Raw genomic sequence first — 20,401 nt, 5'->3', positions numbered from 1 at the left:
CAAAACATTGAAACATCTTTACAGAGTAAGATGTGTCAAAATACCACTTAATGGAGTACTGCTTTAAATTCTCTTCCTTGAAATGACCAGAGATTTTGCCCCAAAACTTTCTGGGGAAAGTCATGTACCTCCTTGAAATATTTTAGCTTTAAAAGACTATGTAGCTTCTAATGAGATTCAGTTTTTTTGAGGGTGCTGTAACAAACATCTAGTAATGGCACAATCATATTAATCTATTTCACTGTAGTATTACCATCTGGCCAGACCTTTTTTCTAGTAGAAAAAAGCACTTCCTATATCTACTGTATATTACTATATATATATACACTATTACTATATATTATATATTAATATAATTCTATATTAGAGTGTATATACATATATATATACACACACACACTATTACTATACTACTCTATCAGTCTGGTGGTTTGGAAGAAGTAGCCAGGGCGGTGGCTGCTGCTTGCAAGTAGGGCAGTCCTCCTCAATGGCCAAGCACGAAGACTTGCTCTCTCCATCCCGAGGGTGACCGAGCTGGTCCTTCAGTGCCTGGTGTGGAGCAAGCTCACAGGTTCAACTGCTGGAAGCGAGCCCTGCTACTCCTTACATATTTTAAGTACTTTCCTTGAAAGCATACAGGGTTTCTTCCTGTGGCTTTGAGCTGTGCCAAGTGCCTGTCTCCCTCTGTGTATGCATATCTAAGTCTGACAGTCAGAATTGTTCCTGTTTAGCAGCTAACCATTGACCTGCTTGCAAATGTTCCTCAGTCAACAGTCACCCACAGTGAATGGCTCTAAGACTGCTTCTGCTTCATTCTGCTTAGTGAAACACACCTGTAGCTGCAGGAGGCTATACTGAGCATGGACTGCCTGGAAAGAAATATAAAACCAATGTGAATAGGAAATGTAGTAGGGCCCAGAAGTGTTGCTAAAGTGTCAGGCAGTGGTTTTGGATGATAGACGTGTCTATAAGTGTTGGTTTGTTCTGGTTTGGTGGTTTTTTGTTTTTTGTTTTTTTTTTTTTTATGTCTATAGGTGTTGGCTTGGTTTTGGTGGTTTTTTTCCCTCTTTGCTTTCTCTTTCTTTCAGCCATTTTGGTTTTCTGCATATTTTCCTTTTAGAGGAAGATGGTTTTAGGAATGATCAGTTAGCTAGGACAGTGTCCCCATGCTCTGCAGTGAAGTGTCAAGGATACTGTGCCGCTTGGTTCTATGATGCTGTCCCAAAGAAGAAATCAGGAAGAAATCAGGGAGTAGCTGCCTAGTCAGCTTAGAGGGGGTGCAAGAAATGTCTTTTTCCTCAAGTACCCCTACAGACAGCTGTCTGGACAAGTCCCTGGTCAGATATGGACTTGCTAGCCTAAGCAGGAATTACGAAGGCATGTAGGGAAAGGCATGCTCTGCTGAAGCCCAGGAGATACCTCGTCTTGTTGAATTTATCCAGTCTGTTAGCTATGGGAAGAACACATTGTCACTCTGTCATGGTGTCTAATCCTGACTCTTCCAGATACGTGTGTTTTGGGGTGTACTTACTCTGCTAATACCATTGTTAGGCTAATATTACTTCTGTCCACAATAGCCTGTGCAACATTAGATAAATTGTCATTTCTTCTCTACACTATGGTCCCTAATGATTCCCATTCTTAATGGGATGTTTGAGAGCTACCTGGATATTATGGGGAGGACTGGACAATGCAGGTGGCCTTTTGCTTGCAGAGCTGTATCAGAATAGCTGTAGAAGTGAAGCCACAGTAGACAAGAGTATGTATTAGAAAAATGTTTTGCTGTTCTGCTGCTTTTCTAAGGCATAGCTATGTCTTCAAGTGACACAATGTGACTAAAGAAATGTCCATCTGCAACCCCAGCAGAAATTTTGACACTGAAATGAGTATATGCAGGCAACATTTTGTAGTGTAACCTATGTCCAAGCCCGAGAGGAGCAGCTCCTTTGTGGTTTTAGTCAGATCAGTTTAGTTTGGTTTGCTTGATAGAACTGATGTATAGAGGAGCCATCAGCAAGCAGATCCATGGCAACAAATTAGAATGGGTCTTTGGGCAGTCAGGATCTCCCTTCAGGGTCTAATAGAAAAATGTCAGGAGGTATTAATTTCTTCTGGCCTTGCAGTTGCTAATGGTCAAAAGTGTTCCCTGAAAGCTGGCAGGTAACAAATGCAACCAATAACCACTCTTAAATGGCAATTGTATTGCAAGCAAAATAGGGTTTATGTAATAGTCAGACTTCGGCAAGTAAAAAAATATCTTCCCAAAACAATAAAGCACTTCAGATTGACTGGGTTTTATTTTCTATTGTATGAGCTTCTTGGAAACAAGGAATTTTTTGTTATAGCTGATATCAGGTTCTTTTGTGGGAAGAAATAAATAGTTTCTAAATGATTTCTGAAAGTCACGCTGTGGTTACAATCCAGCTCAACCCAAACAGAGAAGAGAAAGCAAGAGAAGGCTCTCATCAAGAGAAAGCAAAACTTTCTTTTCCTTGTACTTCTGTTGTTCGGTTAGAGATGCTCATGGTAGCTGTATTTTACGTTATTTTTTCTTTTATTGCTTTTTATCTCAAGTTCCTAGATCACTGTTTAAATTGCAGTTTGGGTTAAGATAGGATTAATTTTAATTTTCATTTGAGCTTACATGAACTGGTGTGAATGTTAATAACAGACTCACTATGAAAGCTGTTCCAAGCTTCTGCAAGGCTGAGGGACTGATAAATGAAATTAATCCCTATGAAATTTAAAGGACTTTATGTGGACAGAACTGTGAAGCAGCATTAAGCAAGTAGTGGGATAAACAGTAGGATGAACAGAAATCTACTTGGCAAAGAGTATATACCATTTAAATAGATCTCATGATTATAAAGTTTGTGAATTCTGCTGGGGTTTTAAAACATTATCTTTGAGTCCCTTCTGATGTGTGTTCCCCTGCTTAGGAAGATTCAACCCTTACAAGTTTACTGTAGTGCATATTTTTAGGTTGTTACTTTTACTAAAAAATAATTCCAGTTTTTTCCATGGTCATTTTAGGTAACGTCTCCCAGTTTCGGGTATGCATGATAATACTCTTGCTAAAAACACGTATTGTTGCCCAGTCCTCTCCGTAGCATTGATTAGACAGGACTTTGTTAACGTTGACTGTGCTTGGTGATTGCGTTGTCCTTTAAATGTCTTTCAATAGCATTATTGCCCACATGCTTGCATAAATCTATGGACACTTCCCAGAGCTCTGTGAATTCTCAGTTCTGTAGGATCTTGTACATTAGATTTAGTTGTACTGGTACAACTAGAACTCTGGTAACAGTTCCAGTTGTGCCCACAGATTTCCAGCTAGAGTATCAGAAAAGACTTGCTTTCAACATGCCTTTGGTAAAAATGGCAGTAACTGAATTCCAACACATACCACGGTTTTGGAATGTAAAATGTCAACTAAGAGTAGCCAGTCCATTGTAAAGTCTATACAGACAGTAGTGTGCGTGGGGCAGCAATGCTTTGCATAGGTTCTTTGGCATCTATTGGTATTTATTCCTTTCCCATTATCCCCAGGATTCTGCCACTGGAGAGCTTAACTAATTTTATAGTCATATTCCAGAAGGGTGGCTACAGAAGCCACTACTAATCTCATAATCTGAATGGTTTGGGATATATACGTATATATTAAGTAGTTTTTAGAAAATGGATTCTAAAGTTATTTTTTTCCTATTTCATGAAAGGTATTTCTGAAGCTACTGCAGGACTCGGAGAAGATGCCCTATGTTCCACAGGCAACACACCTGGACCATGCAAATGATGTTGAATCAGCCAGTAAGTAGAAAATTAGATACTTTCTGAAGCAGCCAGATTTATAAAGATCACAAACGCAAAGACAAATATGCATAAAGTTCCCAAAGTTGAGGAATGCACAAGCAAATGGAGAGCACTGCCTGCTACCATCTGGCAATTCTTTTTTGTGTCAGTGATCTGCCTTGTGTAGTAGGTTTTTATACGTCTACTGTGATCCACTTCTGTATCAGTTCACAGTTGTCTTCCCACCCTTCTACTATGTATATACATGCACAAAAGCATTCTCTCACTGTGTCAGCATTAACATACTGCTTCCTTCAAGCCTCTGGCAGCTAATTACTTTCTTTGACTCATACTGGCAATGGATAAATATTGCTGAGATACACCACAGATATAAATTCTGTAAACTATTAGAAACGTGTATTAATCTCCATCCATGTGCAAATAAAATAATAATAAAAACTGTTGCTCCCCATAGTAGAATATAATTTTTCCTCTCAAGTGGCATGTTATTTCAGGTTTCCTTACATGTTTGTTTTAAAGCAAGCTCCTTTATCCTTTCTATTTTATTGCCATGCAAGTTTGGGATGAGGTCCTCATTAATATTTCTGAAATCTTAGGAAGCTTCTTTCTCCTCAAAAAACTTTTCTTATAAGTCACTAATGTGATACCTCAAGTTCTGTAATGACAGTGTTCACCAAACTGATCAGTATTTTCTCATTGTTCCTGGGATTCTCATACTTCCATACTTACCATGTTTCTATTTGATGATTTATATCTAGATTGCAGTCATCTTTGGTTAGATGTCAAACTCTTTATTCTATATGCAGTCCTTTTTGGTTTGTTTCTATAGAACACAGGCACAGACAGGTCCTGATCTGTGACTAAGAACATTCATTGTTACAGTAATGGAAATAATAATTGTGAACCAAGCTTGTGTTATTTGTTAAGATAAACTCAATTGGATCTCCCAGTAATAAGTAATCAGTACCAAGAACTGTGGCCTAAGATGAGACCTTTTCTTACAGTGTTAACTTGACTGGATGACTTTTTCCAGAGGGTCTTTCTGGTGGACTATTTCAGTCCCCGTTGAATCAGAAAAGATGTAACTGTATAGCAAAACCCCCTTCACTAAGCAAATAAAATATCCACTCAAGTGAGGTGTGAGAACAAGACTTCCATTCAAAATACAACTTTGAATATCCCTTATTTTATAACAATCAGTCGTGTATATCTTCAAAGCTCAGCTAGGGTATCTGAACCAATCTGAAATCAAAACAGTCTGTCTTCTCCATGTTGCATTTTCATCAAAGAGCAAGATTTACAGTTCCTAAAGTAATGAAAACAGAATATACTGTACCTAAGAACTTGATAACTTTTATCATCTGCATTTCAAACCACATAACAGTATTTGTTCAAGTTATTATATTAATAAAGAATCTAGTAATCAGAGACTGTATTTCTCGGTCTGATAAATTATAGAAGAAAATATGATGATAATGCCATTTCTTCAGGGATGAGAGTACTGGAAAATTGTCATTCATTGCAGATGACTGTCATTCATCATTAGGGACAGTTGTGAAGTGTAGGCATAAGGGATCTGGGAAATGGTCATGAAAGGTATCCATCATTGTCAAAGCTAACCAGAATACTCCATGGGCAATAGCTTGATCTGTATAACTTTGTCTTTGAAAGCAGATTCAAAGGCAGTCAAACTTCCTTGTCAAAATAATGAAATGAATTTTCAAAACCCCCTAGAGCAAACAGCTGGGTTATTGAGAAGATCACAGGATGCTTCTATTTGATTTGTAAAAGAATTAGGACTAGTGAGCTGCTTTGACAAAGCATGGATCTGAGCACAAGCAGGACTATTGGCTATCCCTTATAGTACTGAGCCCTTGGGGCATCAAAACTGTGTAGAAACCCAAATGATGTCTCTTGTCTCTCAGCCAAGGAGGTGTTGTGGAGTGGTGTGCATGTCCCTTAAATGAAACTGCAAAAAATTAGTTGTGATTTAGGTTGAAGTCTCTTGCCAGTTTTTGGCATTGGTCATCACTTCAGCAAAATATGACAGTATGTTACTGAAGTTGGAGATTTGATAATTTCTAGTTGTGTTTTACAGTGTCTTATTGTCCTGGCTGGAATGGAGTTAATTTTCTTCATAGCAGCCCTTATGGTGCTGTGTTTTGGATTTGTGACTAAACCAGTGCTGATAACACACCAGTGTTCTGGCTATTCCTGAGCCGTGCTTGCAGTATCATGGCTTTCTCTTTTTCCCATTCTGCCCTCTCTGCCTGTGGTGAGTAGGCTGAGGATGAGCAAGAAGCTGGGAGGGTATATGACATGGACAGCTGAGCCAAACTGACCAGAGAGTTATTCAATGCTGTATAGTGTCATGCTCAGCAATAAAAACTGAGGGGAGGGTGTTTTTTTTGAGGAGGTAACCATTGCAACCAGACTGGCTGAGCATCAGTCTACTTTGGGGGAAGTGGTGAGTTACTGCTTTTGCATTGCTTGGTTTTTTGTTGTTTTCTTCTTTCTTCTTCCTTCACTTCTTAAACTGTCTTTATCTTAACCCTCAAGTTTTCTCACGTTTTCTCTTCCTATTCTTTCCCATACTCTGCTGGAGGAGGGGGAGCCTGAATGAGCAGCTGTGTCATGCTAAGCTGCTTGCCAGGGTCAACACACCATGATAACATAAAATAAACTCAGAATTATATGACCCTTTCTAAATGCAAATATTAGGGGTAAGTAGCATTCCATTAATTAAATTGTAACAATTTTAATATTGGCAACGTTAAATATATGAAGCACACTGTGTAATTTCTAGTGGTTTAAGTTTCCTTTGTGGAAGGTTTACTCATAATTTTGAGTTATATTCCAAACGAAAAACCTTGGAATAAAACTCATCTTTTGGTGAGAACAGTTAACATTTTGAGTCAGGGAATGCCTATGTGTGCAGGCATAATATGTGCATGTATTTTAATAGAGATGTGCAAAATTAAATTCTCCACAGCTGGGGCACACAATTGATGGTTACTGTTTTGTAGATGTATAGAGAGCACGCAGAAAAAAAGCTAGACTGAGCTTGCAACAACTGCATCACAAGATCATTGGAGCCAAGTAGTCTCGAGAAAATGGAAAAAACAAACTCTGTGCAGTCCAATAAAATCATAAACTACAGCAGGCAGTATATGAACACAAATAATCAGGAGAGCTAAGAGGAAATCTAGGGGGTGACTAGCTAACCATGGATAAATAACAAAATATTCTGAGCATATGCAAACGCAGGCAATCGGCTAGAGAGTGGGCTTGTTGGATTGTTAAGGGACTGCAGAACTAAGATATTCAGATATGTTGCTGAAGAGCAAAATTAATTACTTTTGTAGCATTCTATGTCTTTGATTGATTGATTTAGATAGATAGTTTGGGAGATACCAACTTTGGATCTAGCCTCTTTTTGCAGTAAAATACGGTTGGAACCTGAGATATAGTAAAACTAAACTGCAGAAAATTCAAAATGGATTAAACTGTGTTTCACACAGTGATTCATAACATTTGAAATTCATTGCCATAAAAAGTTATGAAGACTAAGTGTGTGGTGATATGTTTTAAAAAAGTGAAAGAGTGGTTCTTAGTGTATATATAACATTAATAGCTATAGTCACAGAAGTGCTATAAAAGCTTATATGCCTTTGAATTTGGGTAAGTTAGCCATTGAAAGTGTGGGAGTGGAAGCAGGTTGATTCATAACTAATTTTTATGGTTGCTTAAAACTTTGTCTGAAAGAGCTGGTGTTAACCATTTTGAAGGCTATTGGGCAAAATTTACATTACTCCTATTTGGATTTAAGAGATCAACAATATGCAGTGCTTATAAAGCACATCTGAAAGCTAATTTAAGTAAGAAATTGTAGATGACAAGAAGCGGTCAGCAGTAGTGAAACATCAAGCTGAAGAGATTTCAGTGAATTTTCACTGGGTTTCAACTATGCCTTTTGATTATTTTCATCAGTGATACTGAAGTAAATATAACCTCAACTGTTAAAAAACCCCAAAACAACACTGCAAGGGATTGGTAGAATGCTGATGAGTCAGACCAGTCCTAAAGAGTGAGTTAGATCATTTGAAAAGCTAAATCTATTCTAAATAAAGTGTGTTTTAATTCAGCCAAATGCTGGCGAAATCTATGTAATAGAGAGTACTGTCCTCGAAAACACAGACTTTGAAAGTTACTTACTAATCCTGGTGGAAAAGTGTTTTAAGACAGTATAGATAAGATGATTTATGTTTCAATTTAATGTACTAAAGGATGTGAAGAGGTCATTTTGACTATCAGTACAAAATTGATGAGATTCATGCTACAATATCATGTACAACTTTTGTGTCCATGTTTTGAAGTTTTAATGTCTTTAAGTTGGGAATTTGGAAAGGGAAAAAGGAAGAGTTAATATCGGAGGTAAAGTCCTTATAAAGGCACCATCAGGGCTCAGTCATTGTGGTTTATTAAAAGAAAGTAAGTTGTTCGCTTAAAAAGTCTAATTTTTTTTATGCATGGAGAATACTGCCTATTAAGCTATAGTTCTAACTGTTATAGGGGCAGAAGTGATAAATGTAATAAAGAACAAAGTAAGAGAAACAAATAGCTGGAAGGTAGAGGCAGGTGCTTCTCCTATAGGTTATTTAACAATTGGAGTTAATCTACCAGGGAAATATGATCCTTCTCCTGGGGCTTTTGACACAAGCCTGGGGGTTTTGCAGAAAAAAAGCTACAGTAAGTGGTGCTATTGATTTCTGTGCATGGATAATAGAGTGGAATTTGATGTTTGTTGACAGGTGATCAAGTAGTTTCTTCTGTTTTTAGAGAGAAGCTTTTAATCCTCTGTGATTAATTGAGCTTCCTGTATTTACAAAATAAGGGCCGACAGAGTATTTGTATGTTTGATGTTGTATCACAACATCAGTTTTTAAGTAGAACTCCCTTCTTTCATTTCTCTGAAAAATTCACTTAAAAGGCTATAAGAATGAATCGAATCCTCTACCTTGCAAAATGTAACTTAATTTCAGAGTAGAAAACTGTGGACAATTAGGAGCAGTAGCTCTGTTTAGAGGAAGTGGCTGCTGACATGAAGACTGATACTAAAATTTTCAATTTTTTGCCAACCACTGATGAGAAGATACAGCATACATTTCAGTCTTCTGGTAATCTAATAGTATAGATGACACTACCACTTAAATTCAGCACTAGATCCTGAAAAAGAAGTGTCAAAATAGCTAGTCTAAAAATCTTGAATACATTATATTTTCCTACAGCTTTTTTATTGTTGTTTTAATTACTTTCTTGCAGGAAATCTTGTGATTCTAGTATATGTTGAAAACTTAATTTCACCTCTTCCAATTACTTAGCTTTATACTCCTCAACCCTGAATCTTGCTTTATTTTTCATCACCGTTTCAGGATTCTCTGAAGCATTGAATGAAGATGGAGCATTTTTATAATGTAACCAATCAGTAGTCATAAAAAGATACCTGATCTCAAAAATAAGACAATCTAACTTGTTTAAGGTTTACATAAATTTGTTTTCTCAGTAAGTGCGTAAATGTAACTCCTTCTATCCTCCTGAAAGTAAATGGTCATGTTCTTCCACTTACCTTAAGCGTGTTTCATTCTTTTCATCCACTATCTTATCTTGTCTTATCCAAACATTTTCCCTACCAGCTGCTTTCCTTGTGGTTGCTGCCTGGTCCTTTTCCACTTTTCAGCTACAGTATGGACATCTTGGGCTCTTTGTCAGACAACAGAAAGCTATTAGAAAAATAATGGAAAGAGAGCTATTTTCCAGTAAAGGGATGTACTCTTACAGTGTCCAGAATCTGATCCACTTCCTGTTCTGCACCTCCTTGTCTTCATGTTCATCTCCTAACTGCTGGCAAATGATTGTAGTGAACGCTCGCTGCCCTCCTCCTAGAGGCCTTTTGCTCCCTTCAGATCTAGAGAAAAAAATGGTCAGTAAAGCACCTACCGAAAGGGGGGCTCAAGTAAAAAAAGGCTATAGTTTTCTGCAAGTGCTAGAGCACCAAAGAAAAAACCAATAATCCCTTCTGAAATTTCAATTTTGAAAATGATATTAATTCCTCATGAATGTGTTCTGTTGGTGAAATTAAGTTGGTTCCGTAAAAGGTCACCCATGTGACTTAGTTGCTGCTTTCCTTCGCTATGTAATTTGGTATTTTTGCACGTTCTTAAAACGTATGAATCTCAGTCAGACTGAACGGTATGCTTGAAGAAATGTGTTGTGCTATAGATATAGATCCAGACTTCAGATTGTGGTCTGAAATTTATTATTTCCCATTTCTAACTACTTGAAAATGAATGAGGAAAGTTGCTGCATCATTCCATCTTATGAGGGAAGAGATGATGCCTTTTGTATCCTGCCTAGAAGAAACAGAATCATCAGAGACTTCTTTTGAATTTGTGGGTCACCAGAACTGATATGCATGTAACTTTTGATGCTGATGACTAGATATTGAATTTCTACACATCTCAAGTGCCTTCTAAACAGAAAATTGTATTGACATTAACATTTCTCAGCTCTTGCTGCCTGATGTGGATGCATGAGAATATTTTGAACCTGTTCTTTCCAGCAACCTGCTGCCTTCACCATAATCTAAACTGTTTGTCATGTTAGTTATTAGTAGTGCTTCTTTCAGAAATTAAATAGCTTGGAAGTTCATCCACTATGCTCAGATATTTCTTTGAGCTGAAGGACAAAAGATACAGACAGTTGTGAGTGCACTAGGAATGCTTTATTTACCCAAAGGTAAATGTTAGAATGTGAACTTCCTTAACATCTTGAAAAGCAAGTGATCCGTTCATTCTGCTGTGTAGCTCTTATGTCTTGCTTATAAGCTCTTCTTTGATTTCTTCTTGACAGTATATTTCTTCGTAGAGGCTGTGTTTTCCCTCAGACTTGCTAATGCTCCCTTTTGTCTCTCATTCTCCAACCTTTCCTTTGCACTCCAGGATTTCCTGTTGCTTTCTTTTAGTTCCTCTGTTTTGTTGAGGCTATTACAACAGCTGCAGACAGGGAAAAACTGTTGACAGCCTTTATGTTTTTTCATGGTATTTTTGAAATCCTGTCCTTTAATAAATTATTCAGGAGTCTTGTCCTCCACTCTGCAGGACTGCTTGTCTTCCATTTCAAGTTGTAATAATCCCTAAATAATTTTTACCAAAAAAAGGAAAAAATAAAATAAGAGAAGTATAACTCTTTCTCAGAGGACAAATTAGATATGGCAGACTGTATTCCTGTGTTCAGTTGTTGCTTTTGTAAATGACCTGATTGCAGTTTTTGGAGATACTCAATTTTTTCCATATCTGTGACATCTTCAAAAATCCGTATTCCCTGTGTGGTTTATGTGATCATCTGTTATCTGAAAGCAACTGAAATTTAAACAGCAATGGGTTGCCTGGTGCAACAGCAATGATGAGTTGCCTGGTATAACACTAATGTGTTTTTTGCTGCACCTATAGTAATATTTTCTTCCTAGCTTAACTAATGAAATCCTTTTTGACTTACGCTTTTTCTGTTGCACAGTAGTAGGAGTTTTCCAAAGATAGCAATTCCTTCTCGTGTTCAAGACGAAATGATTATTTTTCTCCTTCATAATATGGGGCCTATGTGCTGGAGCAGTTTGACTCTTAGATAATTAATACAAAGTCACACATATAGTGTCAGAAAATATTTGCTTTTAATAGCTAGTCTTTAGGTTCTATATGCAAAGTAAATTTTGGTGGTTCCTTGCCTTGCAATAAGGTCAAGTATATATTTTCTAGATATTTTTTCCAAGTGTGCCTGTATTTGTATATATTTATGTATTTTGATAAATGAATGTAGTGTATGTGCATATACATACATGCACACAAATAACTTTGCTTTGTTAATGCTGTTGCACCAGTGAATAAAGATACTTTAAATTCAATTATGTAAGTATGTAAATGGTCTATTTTTTGAAGAAATGCTTATCAAGACTAAGTGTACTTACTTTTCATTTTGAAATGGAACATTGCTTACGGAAGGGTCTTCATCTTTTTAACATCTTGCTTCATCTAATAAGTAAATGCTATATCCATGTAGGTGTGTTACGCATCTTAGTTACACTAGAAAGGCTGTATTTGATGTTGATACTTCCACGTGAAACCAGATTATCACGTGTCCAGTAGCTTCTTGAAATGATCTCCTTTGGTGAAATTGTTGTCTCTGCTCTGTCACTAAAACATTTATGTTACAAAAGCCCACAAAGATCTTATCAATAGTCACGCATCTGCTTTCTCACTACTAGCAACATTCTGCAGGATCACAAGGTTTTCATTTCTTAAAGCTAACAAAAAAGTGCTTTAAGAAGTTACAGAGACAATATCCAAAGTAGATTCAGTATGAAAGGCAGTACACTGAGCAGCCAGCACTTAAGGCTGAACTTTTTGCTATTGTTCATGCAATAAGCTTATATAGGTCACAAAGTGACACCATGGTAAGATTTGTATATTACACTGTTGCCAGTCAATTCCTCATTTGAAATATATAAGTGGGACTTTATGATACGTAGACCTGGTGTTGGGACTCTTGTATAGTTGAAAATTTTTATCTGTGTCATTTTTTCTCTTTCTATCTGTCTCTTGATCTATTTTGCAGTTTACTTAGGTTACCATTTTCATTGGAGGTATTAGAAAAAATGAAACAGTTGGTTCTGTTAATCAAGATCCTTGTAGCTGTTTAATACCACTGTTCATGAGATACCAGCATGCCTGAAGGAAGAGATTATTCATCAAATACATTTTTCAATTGTTTGCTATAGCTGTGGGTCTGAATAAAACATGCCTCCTGCAGAACTCAGTCATCTTTCAGTTTTGAATTGTTTCCCTGCACAAACTTTGATATGATTTTATTGTTAACAGAATAACTCCAATAGAGATGGTGTCTAAAAATATTCTTGATTTTGGAAGTTGCAATATTTCAGACAAAGTACTTTGTTCACATTAAGCTAATACTTGCACAATTTGTAAAAGTTGAAGTGGTTAAGAATGTCCTGTCTATCAGGGTGAAATCTTGGCCTTACTGAGGAGGTTTGCTCCATTTGTTGTCTGAATTTTCCCTAGAGCAATTCCAGGAGGTTTGTTCCAGAGTGCCTTATATGGTGCTTCCAAAGGCCACTCCCTGCAAATTTTGCAGTTGCATAATCTGCAGTATAGAACTGGATAGCTCTCCTTTCTGGGAAGAAAGTTACCAGTGGGGAGTACTGGAGAACACCTGGTTTGAATATATACTTGGACCTTTGCTACATTTAATCTTTCTAATTTGAACACGCTAAGATATTTGGCATTGTCTCCCACTTAAGTGCTGTGCTAAGGAGAACATTCAGATTGTATTGCTGTCCTGCTCTTTCACCAAACTTTTGCCAAACACAGCAAAAGTCCTGTGGGTTGTAGCCCTAATGTCTACATAGTATTCAGTCCTGAAACGTAATCTGAGTTTACAGGTTGAATTCACTGGATTGAATTCTAATAGCTTTCTGGCTATGGATTTCCACTTCTATGAAGAAAAGGAATCCATCCCCAAAAGTGTCCTACTCATTGTAATAAAAGAGCATATTCTAGTGCAGATATATCTGATGGATGTTTGCTTGTGCATGTGCAGGAATGAAATAATGGACTCAATGACATATCAATATGATCCTAGTTGAAGATGCTTTACTTAAGTTTCTGCAAGCTTATATACAATTTTCATATTCGTACACGTCACACCTTAATTCTATTGGTTACATACGCTGTTCAAATGTTGCTATACAGATACTAATTGATTAAAAGCATACAAGCAGTTAATCCCATCTTTAAAATTGTTGACATTCCTGCGGTTATCAGCTCCCAACTCAGCTCCTGTTTTTCTGCCTGCTTAACTGCCAAAGATCCTGTTTTCTTTGTTCACGGTGTCTTTCTCACACAACCTTGCGGCCTTGCTGAGCAGACAAAACTTTTAATCATATCACGCTGCTAAAGCAAGAGTGAGTTTTGATAGGCCACATGTCCCTTTTCTTCCAAATACATTGCCACATGCATGTACAAGTGTATTCTTTCTCTCTGCCAAGTCTGATATATATACACATATATATATATATGTATGTATATAAATATGAAATCAGTTAGAATTCTTTTTTTGGTAGTTATGACAGACTGTGCTTCTCTCCTTTTGTACTTTAAAGAATACAGACAGAATGTTCAAATAAGCTTTCACTTTGTGGCCACCATTCTGTGCCTGTTTTTCAACTGTTCCTGCTCTTGCTCCATCCTCCACGCGGCAATTCATTGCAGGTGCATCACTGCAGGGGACATAGTACTACAATAAAAGCATATCTATTTGGAAAATTATCTCCTAGAAACTGAAATTAGCATATTTGTTAATATTGCAAGTTAATCATGCAGGAATTAAAACTCAGAGAATTAGGGCTCCCAAAATTATAGTAATTTTCCCTTTCATGGCATGATAGGATTGTGCCCGCCTGGCCGAATATCTGTCTTTTATTTGTTTCCAAAGAATACGCCCGTTTCATGATGATGAAGGTGCTCTGGCCACAGTAGTGTTTGCCACAGAAAACTAAAAAATACTTGGTGCTTAATTCCAACTTCTTTTTCAGTATGGTTTAGGCTGGCAGCAACCCCAACTAAAATGTAGAGAAGAGATACAAATCAAGGCAAAGTGGAACACATGGAAATGTTATAACAGAGATTGTATTCGGCACCAAAAGACACATCTCTAGAAAGAAATGAAACCCTGTATTTACGAATTATGGCAACAGCGCATTAAGCAATGTGTCCTCTTCCATCAGGACCAGACTAGTTTAGGTGGCCATTCATCAAATCAGCTTGGCTGTCAGTGTAACAACCCTTTTGGTTCTCTTTGGGTGTCTGTAGGGTAATGGATAGGAAGACAGCAGCATTATTTCCCATTTCTTTAGTCTTCTGTGCTATTTGTTTGCTTCTGACTGGAGAAGGGAAGGAAACAGACTATTTTGTACTAGAAAATGAATTCCCTTCATTGAAATTTATGACAGTGCTTTTATAACCAGAGTAGGTGCTGGTACCATTCACTAAAAGTGTTACATTCCAAAGTAACGATATACTCAGTTGAGTTTCTGTTATAGCTACATGCCTACCCATTTTCATACTAGTAAAAACAAGTGGAGTTTTAACTTCAGCAGCAAACAGGGCGTTGTTTTTTTCCTAGCTGTTGTGTTGGCCATTATTGTTTATTATAGTAGCAGCAATACCTTGGAAACCCAATCTAAAGTCAAGCCCTGTTGCTCCAGACACCCTATGGACTAATAGCATGGATAAAAAATCCCCAGATTCTCACTACCTTTGACAGCTTGCAGTCTAGTTTTAAGACTGAATGCAATGAGTAGATAAAACAGACAAATGGGATTGGGAAGGTAAGATTATAAATACAGTCCATAAATTAAAAGCAGAGGTCTCAGTTCACTGACTTTCTATCTACCATATTTACTTGCTGAATGCTATTTGGACTCTTTTGCTTCCCCAAATTTACCCTTATAATAGAGAGTGGCTGTGATGCGCATCTGTTCTAAAATTCTTATCTATCACCACACATGAGGTGCTGTTGCATGGTGTGGCATTTATACTTTAGAGGATTTTCTGTTATTTTGATATGAGTGATGAGAAAGCTTAATGGATTTTTGCAGTGGTATGAGACTGGGTATTCTTGCATTAAATAGAAGGTTAAAACAGTCAGGAAATGCTATGTGTATTTCAGTATTAGTTATACGTGAATTCAAGAGGCTGGCTTACCTTCTTTTTATCTTGTATGGGCATTATAGATACATAAATTACTACTACATATAATAGAATTATAATTTCTAATATAAATAGTAATGGTTGTCAGTGAAGACATAAAGAAAGGGAAAATTTGAATCTAATTTTTTAGTTTTTATGTAACTCATAAAATTGCTAAGCAATATTTGCATTCAGTAGTGCCCACCTTTGAGAGCTTTGGCTGGAACTCAGGAGAAAAGGAGAGTTTACCAGTTTTTGAAAAAGGGGTAGAAAACTCTGGGGGGCTATAAGGATGTCATGAGGTTATGCAGGGTGAAGATTAGAGAGGTGAAAGCCCATCTAGAACTCAAGTTGGTCACCATCATAAAAGATAACAAAAAATGTTTTTACACATACATTGGAAACAAAAGGAGGGTCAAGGATAATCTGTGTCTTTTATTGGATGCAGCCAGGAACGTTGCCACAAAGAATGAGAAGGCTGAGGTACTTGATGTTTTCTTTGCCTCAGTCTTTAATAGCAAGACCAGCTTCCCCCTGGGTACTCAGCCCCCTGAGCTGGAAGACAGGGAGGAGAAAGAGCAGAATGAAGTCCCCACAGTCCAGGAGGAAAAGGTTAGTGACCTGCTACTCTACTTGGACATGCACAAGTCTATGGGGCTGGATGGAATCCACCCAAAGGTACTCAGGGAGCTGTCAGAGCAGCTCACCAAGCTGCTCTCCATCATCTATCAACAGTCCTGGCAAACTGGAGAGGTCCCAGAAGACTGGAGGTTAGCCAATGTGATGCCCATCTACAAGAAGGGCAGGAAGAAGGATATGGGGAACTACAGACCTGTCAGCCTAACCTCAGTGCCAGGGAAGGTTATGGAGAAGATCATCCTGAGCAACATCATGCAGCAAACGCAGGACAGCTTGGGGTTCAGGCCCAGTCAGCATGGGTTTATGAAAGGCAGGTCCTGCTTGACTAACCTGATCTCCTTCTACAAGAAGGTGATCCACCTAGTGAACGAGGGAAAGCCTGTGGATGTTGTCCACCTTGACCCTAGTAAAACCTTTGACACTGTCTCTGATAGCCTTTTCCTGGAGAAACTGGCCGCTCATGGCTTGGATGGTTGTGCTTTATGCTGTGTTAAAAGCTGGCTTAATGGCTGAGCTCAAAGAGTGGTGGTGAATGGAGTTACATCTGGCTGGTGGCTGGTCACAAATGATGTTCCCAGGGCTCAGTACTGGGGCCAGTCCTGTTTAGTATCTTTGTCAATGATCTAGATGAGGGGATTGAGTGCACCCTCAGTAACTTTGCAGATGACACCAAGTTGTGGGGGGAGTGCTGATCTGCTTGAGCATAGAAAGGCTCTGGAGGGGGTCTGGATGGGCTGGACCAATGGGCCAAGGCAATAGTATGAGGTTCAACAGGGAGAAGTGCCGGGTCCTGCACTTGGGTCACAACAACCCCAGGCAATGTTACAGGTTTGGGGAAGAGCAGCTGGAAAGCTGCCTGGAGGAAAAGGCCCTGGGGATGCTGGTTGACAGCCGGCTGAACATGAGCCAGCAGTGTGCCCAGGTGGCCAAGAAGGCCAACAGCACCCTGGCTGGTATCAGAAACAGTGTGGCCAGCAGGACAAGGGCAGTGATCGCCCCCCTGTACTCAGAGCTGGTGATGTGGCACCTGGAATACTGTGTTTGGTTTTGGGCCCCTCACTGCAAGAGAGATGTAGAGGTGCTGGAGTGTGTCCAGAGAAGAGCAATGAAGCTAGTGAAGAGAAGGATTTACAGAACGTGTCTTATGAGGAGCAGCTGAGGGAACTGTGGTTGTTTAGCCTGGAGAGGATGAGGCTTGGGCAGGGGGAGGGGGATCTTATTGCTGTCTACAACTGCTTGAAAGGAGTTTATAGACCAGGTGGGAGTAGGTCTTTTCTCCCAGATAACAGGTGACATGACAATAAGAAACAGCCTCAAGTTATGGCAGGGGAGGTTTAGACTGGATATTAGGAAAAATTTCTTCACTGAAAGTGTGGTGAAGCATTGGAACAGGCTGCCCAGGGAGGTGGTGGAATCACCATCCCTGGAGGTATTAAAAAACTACATAGATGCAGTGCTTAGTGACATGGTTTAGTGATGGACTTGGCAGTCCTGGGTTAATGGTGGACTTGATGACCTCAGAGATCTTTTCCAACCTAAAAGTTTCTGTGGTTCTGTGGTTTGTATAATAGAGGTAATAGTATGTTCTAACTGAAAAAAAAAAAAAATCTTGAAATTAAAGGATGATATTTGTAGTGTGGATAAGGCTATGGCATGTCTGTAAAGAATAAGTAAACACCTTGAATTGGATTCTTTCTTACACTAATAATCTGTTCTGACTGTTTTGTAGATCTTTGCAGCTGCATACTATGATGCTGGACTTTGTTCAAGTTCACCTAGTAATCTGTACAGTAGTTGAAGAAGTTGGGGGACAGGAATCAGTCTTTTTGAGGCAGCCATTTGCTGCAGATGTCTGCAGTGTTGAAGCTGTAATTCTACATTTTCACCTCTAATTGCTTATCCTCTGTCAGCAAAAGCAATATATCCATTTAATGAGCTGTTGAGAATCTACATAATGTATTCTATTCAGTTTGTTATTTTGGTAAGTGTAATGTATTGTGTTCAGTTGGGTTATTCAGTAGCGAAAACTAGTCATGGCTTTATTTCTGTTTACTTGTTAGCCATCCCAGAGTTGTCCTGTAGAAAGTAGAGTTAAGATGCATCAGTGTGCAAGAGGCATGGAATATTTTAGATTGGTGGTTAATGTGTTTGTATGAGTCATCTTTCATGTGAAAACATGACTGGAAAATTCCTCATTTTAACTGTTCCTCCTCTACTAACAACAACAACAACAAAAAAGACTGAAGTTAATTTATTTATTATTGAGGTGTTGTGTGCTGCACTACACATTTTTCATATTATCTCATAAAGCTTTGTGAAAAACTAAAATAAAAGAATGGGAAGGAAGGGGAAAAAAAGCCTCCTATACTTCTGTCTTGTTTCTTTCCATTTACTGGTGGATACTACCAATGTATTTTCCATTGCCATTTAATTATGTGCCTTTGGTGAGTCTGTACAATGTGTTTACCACCTGCAACAAACCTGAATGAAAATCCTGGATGCAAACAGTTCAGGATCAAATGCTGTTGCTTGGCTGCATCTCTGTTGTTGATTTGATAACAGCGCAGCAAGAAAGAGCAAAGAAAAATATTTTATGGATGAAGGTTTGTTGTCTGCTAACTACTGCAGGCTGTATAATTTTCCTTTTCACAAAAGCACTTTACATGACTGTGTGTTTTGTTTAGCAAGTGAAGGTCAGATCTATCTCCTCTTCAACCTGTTGAGCAGGGGTACCGTAAAGTGTTCCTGCCTTTAAAGAGATTTAGCTACAATGGTGCCCTACCAGTTCTTCACACTTTTAGACATTGCTGTGGGTAGATCATAGCTGCTGTGTTTAGGCTTGACTATAGAATGTATTTCTTCTAAATAGATGGTGGGTGGTTTGAATTAAGTTTGCCCCCTTCTTTCCTAAGTTTCTTGCCAACAAATGAACTTTTGTTCATACCATTTTCTCTGGGAAATGCAAAACCAAGGTGCTTAAAAAGGCTACTTTACAAGTTTGTTGGTAGTTTTTCTAAATACAGGTTTTTTGGTTGTGGGACTTGGGTGTTGGGTTTGTATGGTGAGAGTATTCAGCGCATTTTTCTGGCTATGTTGGCTCTTTCATGTTTTTCTAATAAGAATCAGTTACATGCTTCAGGCTTGGACAATAATCTTGAACAATAAGAATGTCATAGACAAAGGAAGGAAATCCTCTGATCAATCTGGATTGAGGAAAAGGGCTTGGGAGATCTGAGTTGTGAAGAGGCTTCTCCACAAGGTTGTGTAGAGACACACACCAGTGCTTTGGCTTTAAAGTGTGTAAATTTTACTGATGAACTTTAGAGTTACCTAGATCTCTTGTTATTCTGTCTCAAAGATCTTCAGACCCATGCAGCACGCATTCTGGAATATGGAGACCAGAATGTAAAGCTGATTTTTTAATTAAACAAAACACTTTTCCCTTCAAGAAATGTCACTTAAGTGGATTGAACAATATTTATGGGGGAGGGAGGAGCAACTGCAAGTTTTGCTGAAGTTTTGCTTTTCTGGACAGGAAATTCTTGAGATGGAAACAATTTGAATCAACATTTTAGAAGAAATATTCACAGTGCTTAAAATGAAAAATACCCTTTTTTCATTTTAAATGAATGAATGATGGAAAATGAGAGGATTTATACCTAAAAATGCCAGAAGGGAATTTCTCCTGTGAAATTCTCCCCAAAATACAGATTTCTCTGACCGGCTTTGTAATGGAGACAGCTCATGACATTATTGCATACAATCAAGACTTAATCATAGTATGTAACACAGGCTAGAGGCATTCCCTTTATACCTCACACAGTCAAAGTGCTTTTTATTCAAATGCACTGTTGAAAATTGGTCGTGAAAGTTCTCTTGGAAAAAAATTAATATTTTACTTATTTTTATAATGAGTAAATAAATATATAAGAAGATGAAGTTCTTGTTGGCACAGAACTTCTGATAAGCTAATAAATATATACTGCTTCCAAATGCAACCAGTTTAATGTAAGCTAGCTCAACTGTTTTGCCATGGTATTTCAGTTCCAAGATTTTCTTCCCCAAGTTGGACCTTCTCGACTTGTCTAAATGACAAAATGACAGAAGCAGAATTGAAAATGTCTACTCTTGGC

At 38.1% G+C, this 20,401-nt stretch overlaps 1 protein-coding gene across 1 annotated transcript in view; it reads left to right on the top strand.

Moving 5' to 3' along the window:
- ABCA13 (ATP binding cassette subfamily A member 13) overlaps positions 1-20,401 on the top strand; it is a 211,677-nt gene that overhangs the window by 100,958 nt on the left and 90,318 nt on the right. Inside the window, 1 exon segment of the mRNA XM_055705974.1 lies at positions 3,717-3,807. Within this exon segment, the coding sequence (XP_055561949.1) occupies positions 3,717-3,807 (91 nt within the window).

Source organism: Falco cherrug, chromosome 3, assembly GCF_023634085.1.
Source record: "Falco cherrug isolate bFalChe1 chromosome 3, bFalChe1.pri, whole genome shotgun sequence".
Lineage (NCBI taxonomy): Eukaryota > Metazoa > Chordata > Aves > Falconiformes > Falconidae > Falco > Falco cherrug.
The sequence above is the reverse complement of the archived record's forward strand: the minus strand, read 5'-3'. Positions and strand labels throughout refer to the sequence as shown.